This window comes from Monodelphis domestica, chromosome 3 (assembly GCF_027887165.1).
Source record: "Monodelphis domestica isolate mMonDom1 chromosome 3, mMonDom1.pri, whole genome shotgun sequence".
Taxonomy (NCBI): Eukaryota; Metazoa; Chordata; class Mammalia; order Didelphimorphia; family Didelphidae; genus Monodelphis; species Monodelphis domestica.
In genome coordinates this window covers 421850506-421860568 of record NC_077229.1, presented here as the reverse complement: position 1 = coordinate 421860568, position 10063 = coordinate 421850506, and the positions used below count along the sequence as shown (strand labels likewise).

Below are 10063 nucleotides of genomic sequence, written 5' to 3'. Positions count from 1 at the left end.
GCTTCTGTGGCAATCGCTGTTTTCCCAAAGCAGCTGCAATAAATTGGGGCAATAATAATTACAGCTCTTTATAGTTCTGAATAATGAACACGATATTCTTCCACAAGAGTATTCTCGGGTTTAAGCAATGTTCTCAGGATTGATTCATTCCACGATATGATACTTCATCATCTTGGCTGCCCGTCTTGGTCATCAGTGTGGAGGAATCTATAACGCTCAGAAAATCCAGGATATCAGCGCGATGAGTTGGCATATTATTTATTCAATGAATTATGTTTACAATAGTAATAAATGTGCACAACATCTCACCCTTGCATCCCAAGAGGCCCTTAGACTGAGCTATTTAGATATGCTTTTCACTCCAATATGGGGTGCAGGTGAGGGTAGGGGGTGGAGAAGAAATCATTCATCCCATTCAGAAACAGACCAATAGAAGAGATGGCCCAGCTGGGAGCAGGTCTTAGCCCTTGAGAGTGGCTTCTAGCTGTGGGGAGTTTGAATGGTCCAGCTTTAAAAGATCGACTCAAACGTAATTTAAATTTCCTTAAATTTTCTCTTTTTTACTTAAAACCCCTACCTTCCGTCTTGGAATCAATACTGTGTATTGGCTCCAAGGCAGAAGAGTGGTAAGGGCTAGGCAATGAGGGTCAAGTGATTTGCCCAGGGTCACACAGCTGGGAAGTGTCTGAGGCCAGATTTGAACCTAGGACCTCCCATCTCTAGGGCTAGCTCTCAATCCACTGAGCTACCCAGCTGCCCCCCCCCCCTTAAATTCTCTTTTATCAAACCATTCACTTCTGTCCTAGAATCAATAGTGTATTGATTCCAAGGCAGAAGAGCAGTGAAGGCTAAGTAATGGAGGTTAAGTGACTTGCCCAGGGTCACACAGCTAGGCAATATCTGAGATCAGACTTGAACCCAGGACCTCCTTTCTCTAAGCTTAACTCAATCCACTGAGCCACTTAGCTGCCCCCTGAAATTCTTGTTGTGGTTTAAATTCAGTCATGTCTTACTTTTTATGACTCCAATATTAGAATAGTTTGCCAGTTCCTTCTCTAGCTCATTTGACAGATGCGGAAACTGAGGCAAATATGGTAAAGTGTCTTGCCCTTGGTCACTAAGCTATTAAGCGTGTAGGTCAGATTTGAATTCAGGTCTTCCTGACTCCAGCTGTCATTCTCATTCCACTGTGCCATCTGGCTGCCCCTGAAATTCACCACCCATTTCTTAAGCCACCCACCATTTATCAAGCTCTGCGCTAGGAGCTGGGGAAACAAAGATGAAAAACAACATGGTCCCCGCTCTCAAGAATCTTCCACTCAACCAATTCTTTTTCTCTGTGTCTGCCATCTTTTCTCCAGGTTCTCCTTGCCCATCTGCCCTGGGGAGAAGAGCACAACGTCAGCTCTTTGAGGCCAAGTGCTATTGCTCCAGCGGGGCTAGCTAACCCCTCAGCAGGGATTGTTTGATTTGTTTGGTCCCCGTGACCTTTCTTTCTGGATGGATGCTGAAATTTGGGGTTACCAAAGAAAAGTCCCAGAAACAGCAGAACGTTAGAGCCAAGAGACTCTAGGAACCATCTCGTTGAGTTGTCTCACGTTCCGGTCGGAGGAGAGGGAGAACGACTTCTCCAAAGGCACACGCAACAATGGGCAGAGCCAGGCCACTGGTGCCCGTCTCCAGGTCCAGGCGTGTGGCCACACTGCCCTCCTGCACCCTGGCCCTTAACACTCTGGCAGCCCTCTCCTCCCGCTCCTTCGGCAAAACCCCGTCCAACCTCTTTCCCTTCCAAACAGAAGCAAGCACATTTCAACAGGGATGATGAAATGTCAGGGTTGAAACATTTATTACTCAGACAACGTATTTCATAGCATACAGCATTTCAGAACTGTCTTGTCTCTCGTTTAGCCTCTCTCAGCAGTCCACAGGAAGATTCGCCCTTCTCCAGGCCCACCGACCACTGCTTCCCCCTCCTTCCAGCCCCACTCTTGCATTTTCTTCAAGAAAGAAAAAGTTTTTAGTTTAACAGCTGTGATGGATGATTAAATTAAAATGCTACCTTCTCCAACACAATAAATATATAGATATTATATCCTTCCCTAGCTTCTCTTATGTGCACGATTCTGTGGTTGAGTTAGGGGAAGTTGGACCCTCCCCTCTCTTTCCCATCCCCCCCCTTTACAGTGTCCTTGTCTCCTTTCCCCAGGGGCATCTTTGGAGAGGCGGGGATGCAGCCTGTGACCAGCCCTAGGAAATTATGGGCCAAGCAGGGAAGTCCCAGCCTAGGGGGAGAGGTTTCTCCAGAGCCCCGCTGGGGGAGGGGTGCTGCAAAAATAAAGGATATGTCATTGTAAGAAAATAAATGACCAGGCCTTTTGGGGACGAGCAGTCCTTACAGACAGACGTGTTTGCCTGGAGCCGGAGGACCGCTTGCCCTCCCAAGCACCTCCGTTCACTTCGTCCCCTTCCTTTTGAATCAGAGCCTTCCTCACGGGAGTCTCTTCTAGGTGAGGCATAGGAGCATTGCTGGGGAAACACAGGCCAAGTCACTCGGAGGAAACCCTTCCCCATTCACTGAACCAATCGAATTCTGTGCTGGGTAGGTTTTCTGCTGACAGCTTGTCAGCCTGCCACCCAAGTCTCTGGCTGTTAGCCACGTGCTCTATCTCATCCCTGTCCCCTCTTCTCTGGCCTGGCATTTGTCTCTGGTCCCCCAACCTACCTGGAAACCAGCTACGGTCCATCTGCACCACCCTCTAGCCTTCAGCTCTTTCCCCCGAGGTCCCCACCCACCAAAAGACGTGCTTGAATGTGTGGGGAGAGGTCCCTCCTTCGGCACACACGCAGAGGGCTAAGGGCAGGGGTCAGATTTCTTCCTGCTATTAATTAAACTCTGGTACCTGGGGGCCAAATGGGAAATGGCATGTGTCAAGGAAGGGATCATCCATTGGGGGCTACCATTCACAAAGAAGCTTTGACAGGGGTCCTCTGAACCCTCGGGTCCTGAGGGGATCATGGGCAATCTTCCTGTGCAAATGCTGAAGGCAGAGGAGGATCCCGCATATTTGTCCTCTGGGCACTTCCACTCTCAGTTTTCCCCACACAGGGTAGCCTAGGGCAGGTGGATGCTTTTCACTTTCCACTGTCCCTCCTCCCACCCCTCTCCATGGCTTCCAGGGGAGACAGTTCATAACAGAAGAGCTGACCAGTTCCTGCTGCCAGGTAAGTTTCTGGCCAAGCCTTGGGGAGACCCCCCCCCATCTAGGCCCTGGTGGATAGCCTTGGTATTGGGGTTCTGCCTCCTATAGGTTTTCCAAGGCATGGCGAGTGAGTGGCATATTTTTAGCCCCTCCCATCCCTCAGAAAAACATAAAATAAAATAAAAATAAGAAATAAATACCGCCTCAGCCAACAATTACATTGACATGGATAGACAGGATTATCTGAAAACCTGAAGCTTACAAAGCAGCTGACAGCAAGACAAACAGGCAGACTGAATTAACTGGAGAGTCATCCAGAGGAAGGTGGGTTTCCAGTGTCTCGGGTGTGGGCTGTAGTACCAAGAAATGGACCGAAACCATTCAGCCTGATGCCCCGGGCTACACAGCCATGACACAAGCTGGCCCTTTGGTGGGCTGGTCCACTGGGGAAAGTGCTTAAGCAGAATGACCACTGGTTGGTGGGGGCTGGCTTTCAAAATGTCCTCAGAAAGTAAGTTGTGGTCAGTTGGGTATGGATTTGAAAACTTAGAAATACAAGATCCAGTTTTCTTGTCTAGGGCTTCCCTTGATACATTCAGAGGACAAAGGAGGCAAACCACAGTTCACCGGGTGAAGGCCAGAAATGGCCCCAGGCTGGGGAGATCAGGGCTCTCTCAGTATTGCTTAGGCCTGCCCTCTAGCTCCTGCTCATGTTCTCATCAGACGATTCTCCCTTAAAATGGCTTCCAAGGTTTTAGGCTTATTATTATTATTATTATTTTAAATCTCTGAAGCACTTTTCACAAGTCTGTAAAAGTAGCAGCAACTAGATATAGAAAACGGCTTAAATAGTTATTCAGATTGGCCAGAAAGCGCTTTAAAGCAACAGATTGACCTGTGTAAACCGTATGCCAGAAGCCACTGTGACACAATATGTAATTAAAAATATATATATATGTGCATATATATGTATACTATTTTACTTCTTCCACGCTATTGCCTTGAGAGTTAAGGAGCCTGACTCACAGGGTTAGATAACTGGAGGAAGTAAGCTTCATGGCCCTACTGGGGGCCCTTCCAAGAGCCCATTGCCTCGCCCAAGGGGACATGCCTCCACAGCTCCTGCAGGGGACCTTGTCACATAAAAAGATCTTTTGAGAAAGCCCTCCATCGGAATCAGAACTTCTTGTCCTGGTTTTATAGTGTCCATCCCCTTATTCCCTCAGTTTCTCTACACCCACTCTTGCTCTCAGTCTCTCTATAGCTCCTACAAGGTTCACACCTAACTCTTTCCCCTGATTTTTAGCAGAGCCTTGAGATTAGAACCACTCTATTCGCCACTTTAGAAGTTCTCTGATTGCTCATTGAGTGGATCAATGGTTTCTACCCTTTACCGTCCTCTCCTGACCAGATTGGCCGAATCCATTAGAGACTGGCTTTCTCCTGGCCTTCTACAAGCGCCAATGAACAACTCAAGCCAAGGGCTAGCAATCTTTTGACCCACAGGCCCTCATTAGGACTGAGCAGTGGCAAGGTGAGGAGTTGGGGGACAGGAGGGAAAGAGGGCACAAGCAAAAAGAATGGGAGGGTGATGCGGAAAACAAAGAGAGAAAGAGGACTGATGGAGAAAAAAGGAACAAGGGTACATATAGTAGGAAAGACAGTTGCCTCATTAGCTCTGGTGGCATAGTCTGAGAACCGCAGGGTGGGGCTCTCTTCTCTCCTTTTCATAGGGGGGTGGGTGGGTGGGTAGGCTTATTTTCAAGGAATGGGTGTATGAAGTCATCTGGCAGGGAGTAGACCCGGGGGGCATGTGTGCCCTAGCTATCGGTGGATATAAATTCCCTTGCCTCCAAGGTAACTGAAGTTTGGCCACAGGGAGGCTGGGACGGAGACTGCCTTTCCTTTTCTCATCTCTCACTCCCGTGAGCTCTGAACAAAAAAGGGAAAACCTCATCCCTCAGGTGTACCAGGCTTCTGGTTTGGGGAGCCCAGGGGATGAGTTAGTGAGTGGTAAACCTCAAAAGGAGCAAAGAAGGAAGCTGCTGAAATCCAACATCATTTCCTGGTCCCTGTTCAGGTCTGCATCCCCAGAAAGTGGGTTGTTCAGAAGCCCATTGGAAATGCTGAGCTAGGCTTGCCCTGACTTCCAGGAAACACGCTCAAGTTCATCAGTGGGATCTCTTACTCTCGCTTAAAACAGCACACCCTGTATCCAGCTCCATGCAGCCAGATCGGGGCATGATGGTGGACAGGGCCTCTGACCCCTAGACAATTGCCTCTGCCTCACCCTAAGGACTAACACTGGTGGGACGTTGGCTCTGGATTCTCTCCATCTTTCCCCTAATAACACTGTGCTCCAGGGGATGCTTGGCTTCTACCCGCCTGGTCTGGGCCCCCCAGACACTTCTGATTAGACATGGGGTACCATGACGTAGGTAGGCCCAATCAGTTAAGCCCGGAGCTAGTCGAATTAGCACCCTGGACAACGTCGTTGTTCCTGCAGCCAGAGGCACTTAGAACAGACTGCGGTGTATAGGGGAGGACAGGACGGCTTTCTTGGAGCTTGTTTGCCAAGGCTATCTGGGGCTAAGCGGAAGGACACAGTCGCAGGTCAAAGCCCCAAGGACGCCCTATAGCCCAGGTTTCTTGGAGGAAGCCCCTCCTGGCCCAGAAGTGTCTGATGATCTTAAATGACTCCTGGAGCGAGCGAGCGACAAGCCCGGAACTGCCCTCCTCCCAGAGGCTCTCTTCCCAGAGAAAAGAGGCTTCAAAGTCAGTGTCTTTTTATAAAAACCCAACCAGCCTCCCAAGAGTGCCAATACAACTGCCCCCCGCCCCCCTCCCGTGGTTCAGGAGTGAGTCCGAGGAGGGCGAGTGGCTGGGCCCCAGCGCCTACCCCAACTCAGCCCCGCTGGACAAAAGTCGTCAATTACGAGCGGGCGGGCGGGCGAGCGTCTGGTGCGGACCTTGTGTTTCTTTGTCCTCCCAAGACATCTGCCATGTGTTGCCTCCGCCAGTTGGCTACTGCAAACTGACATAATGGAGAGTGGGGGCGGGGTGGGGCGGGAAACAATGCCAGACCAGACTCGGACGCCTGTTTTCGGCCCTCTGCGGTCTCTTCTGACCCACACGGTGTCCCGGGGTGAGGGAGCGTCTGTCACGGCTCTGATGGCGTCACGAGGAGGAGCCCCCAGCGACGGGAGCCCTGCAGGGGCAGAGGCCGGGCAGCTGGGGCCGGGCATTAGGAAATAGGTAGGGAGATGGCAGGGGGCCCCTGCTAAAGAGAGACATGCATCCTTCATGGATGTGTATTGCCGCATGCAGGGAGCAGGGGTGGGGTGGCTCTTCCTAGGTATTGCACCGAGGGCTGGCTCCCTTCCCTCTCGGGATTTGCCTCGGGGCCTATTTGCCCGCTTTCCTGCTTCCATTTAAGGTGCTGGGTCTTGCTCCTACTCCGCGGCCGCCGGCCGTCCCCTTCCCTTTCCTCCGGGTCCTGCTCCCTGCCCTGCGGGCCCCCTGGCCTGTGGGCCCTCCCGGCCCTCCCCACCCTGCCTCCTCAGGCCGTCAGTTTCTGGATGGTTTTGTTGTAGTACTGGGTGATGGTCGGGGTCAGGGGGTTCCAGTTGTTGGCGTGCAGCTCGATGACCTCGAGAAGCAGCGACCTCGTCAGCATGGACTCGGAGGGGCACAGCATCTTGTCTCGGGCGCTGGCCAAGAGCTCCGTCATCATTTCGGGCAGCTGCTCCTCCAGCAGCCGACCTGTGCTCTGCAGCTGTGGACCGAGAAGGGTACGAGTCAGATCGAGCAGGCCTGCCCCTCGGCGTAGAGGAGATGGCGGAGGCGAGCGAGAGGGCTGCCTGCGCTTTGTTTGGGAACCCCTTGCAAGCTCTAAGGAACGGCCGGCCAGGGCTTCTGTTCTTTACGGAAGAAGCGAGACGAGGCGTGAAATGCTCGAAGGAGAGAGGGAGCCAGCGTGCCTCCTGGGACTTGGGAAAACTTCGGTGGAAGTGTGTTGTTAAAAAAATAAACTCTAACTCTGGGCAAGTCACTTGACCCCCATGGCCTGGCCCTCCCTGCTCTTCTGCCTTAGAGCCAATACACAGTCCTGATTCTAAGACAGAAGGTAAATATAGAGCTATATAAAATATAAATAAAAACAGAGAAACCTAAGAAGCAAGACTACAGGAGAGCCTGGAATGATTGAATTTAAACTCGTACCTTCTCAGAATCAATACTGTGTATTTGGTTCCAAGGCAAAAGAGTGGTAAGGGCTAGGCAATGGGAGTTAAGTGACTTGCCCAGGGTCACACAGCTAGGAAGTGTCTGAGGCCAGATTTGAACCCAGGACCTCCCATCTCTAGACCTGGTTCTCAATCCACTGAACCACCCAGCTGCCCCCAATAATTGACTTTAATAGTTTCTAAACTGAACATCCCAACCTAGAGAAAAGAGACTTAGATGCTATCATGCTGCCCTATGGGAAAAGATGTATCCTTAAAATAAGAGTTCCAGGGGGCGGCTAGGTAACTCTGTGGATTGAGAGCCAGGCCTAGAGAAAGGAGGTCCTGGGTTCAAATCTGGTCTCAGACACTTCCTAGCTGTGTGACCCTGGACAAGTCACTTGACCTCCATTGCCTAGTCCATACCATTCTTCTGCCTTGGAGACAATACACAGTACAGATTCCAAGATGGAAGGTAAAGGTTTAAAAAAAAAAAAGGAGTTCCAAAATAGCATCACTTACTACATATATTAGAATTGATTAGAATAAAATCTACCCTCAAAGGACAAAGATCTGCCTTCACTGAGAATATTCAAGAAAGTGTGCCCCAGTCTCTGAAGGTTATCCATCTCCAAAGAGGAATCCCAAGGACTCTCAGTAATAAGGACATGTTAAAGGACAGTCTAATCTCCTTACTTAACTAATGCTTAGATAATAATAGCACCTACCTATCAGGGCTGTTGTGAGGACTGAATGAGATAATGTTTGTAAAGTGCTTTGTAAACTTTAGATAGGTGGCACAGTAGATAAAGCACTGGACCTGGAGTCAGGAAGACCTGAATTCAAATGTGGCCTCAGACACTTATTAGCTGTGTGACCCTGGGCAAGTCACTTAACCCTACTGGCCTCAGTTTCCTCATCTGTAAAATGAGCTGGAGAAGGAAGGGCAAACCATGCCAGCATCTGTGCCAAGAGTCACAGGGAGTCAGACATAACTGAACTACAACAATAGAATGGACTTTAGAGCAGTATTTTAAGTGTTAGTTATTACTCATTGTTGTAGTGGTCCCAGTTCGTACACTGGCCCAGGTACTCTCTATGGGGCCAAGCCACTGCTGAGAGCCTATGTGAGGAGAACACTAGAAAAGAGCTCATTGCTGGGCAGGGGATTCTATCTGGAAGATCATTCCTCCCTGGGTAAAGGAAAATAGGTAAAGAGAAAGCAGAAACAAGCAGGGGGAGGCTGGCAGAGTCCCAGGAGGTAAGCCGGGATGCAAAGAACCCTGCTCCCTCCTCCCAAAGTGACATTCCCATTCCCTGCTCTCCAGGAGAGGCAAGCTTAGAGGGCTTCTCCAGAGCTGGAAGAGGTTTCCCTTGAGGAAGGCAGGAGGAAGGGTGAGGAGTGGGGCAGGGAGACAGGAAGAAGACAGGAACTCCAGCAGGAAAGCCCTGGCATGGGGTTACGGACCACTGTCCTGGCAGGGGAGAACTGGGCTGGGGATCCAGGCTGAAGCACGGTGGGGCAACTGGAGGAGCTGGAGCCTGGGTGGGGATGGGAGCCAGGGACAGAAGGGAAAGGAGGTTATCTAGTATTTCTACAGTTCCCACCATGTGCTGGGTACTTGACAGATATGATCTCATTGGAGTCTTTAAAATTTTTTAAAAATGCTTTTAAATCCTTACCTTCTGTCTTAGAATCAATACTGTGCATTGGCTCCAAGGCAGAAGAGCAGTAAAAGGTAGGTGATGGGGGTTAAGTGACTTGCCCAGGGTCACACAGGTAGGACGTGCCTGAGGCCACATTTGATAAGTGCTGTTATGTTCCTCTTTTTACAGTTGAGGAAAATAAGGCAAGTAGAGGTTAAATGATTTGGCCAGGGTTGCCCAAACACTAGCTATATCTGGAGCTGGATTTGAACTCACTTCTTCCTGACTTTGGACCTAGTGCTCTATCCACTGAGCCATTCAGTTACTATGGGAGTACTTTGACGCATATTGGAGCCTCACTTTTGACATCATCATCATTGCCATTGTTATCATCATTATCATTATAAATCATTATTGTACTAACATTCATAGAGCACTTGAGGAATGCAAGGTGCTTTATACTCACAACAACCCTGGGATGTATGTTGCTCTTATTATCTCCATTTTTACCAACAAGGAAACTGAGGCAGACAGTGGTTAAGTGAGTTTCCTAGGCTGACACACCTCATAAGGTTGAGGTAGGATTCAAACTCATGTCTTCTTGACATCAAAGTCAACACTACCCAAGGTGCCATTGGGCATGGGGCCATCATGGCAAGTCACTCAACTTCCTCATGGTTCAGGCAATGTCTTAAGCTAGAAAAGTGCTCATATGTATTGCTGAAGAAATTCTTGAGGGTAGCAAAACTCCAGACACTCTCAGTGCTTGAGGGATTTCTTAGTTCCTGGTGCCAGCTTATCTTCTCATTACTTTGGTTTCAGGATCTTTTGTTCCAAATATCCACTCTTTTGCTTCCTGTTGCTGCTTCCCTGCCTCTTCCTCACCAGGCCCATTTATCTGCTCCTGCCTCAGCCGTGCATCCTCTTTGTTAAAAGGGAGACTTCCTTTTTAAACCAGACATTTTATTAGTATAACTTAGAGAACTTCCAATG

The 10063-nt window shown here is 49.7% G+C and overlaps 1 protein-coding gene across 5 annotated transcripts in view; it reads right to left on the bottom strand.

Annotated features, from left to right (window-relative positions):
• Positions 1-1819: 1819 nt before the first annotated feature.
• The window catches only part of CTIF (cap binding complex dependent translation initiation factor), a 483939-nt gene continuing 475695 nt past the window's right edge, over positions 1820-10063 (bottom strand). For 4 of the 5 annotated variants that reach the window (XM_007486656.3, XM_007486658.3, XM_007486659.3 and 1 more), the window contains one exon: positions 1820-6975. In XM_007486656.3, the coding sequence (XP_007486718.1) occupies positions 6760-6975 (216 nt within the window). In that variant the 3' untranslated portion in view covers positions 1820-6759. The remainder of the gene's footprint in view (positions 6976-10063) is intronic. The other variant, XR_008917834.1, reaches the window with a different exon arrangement.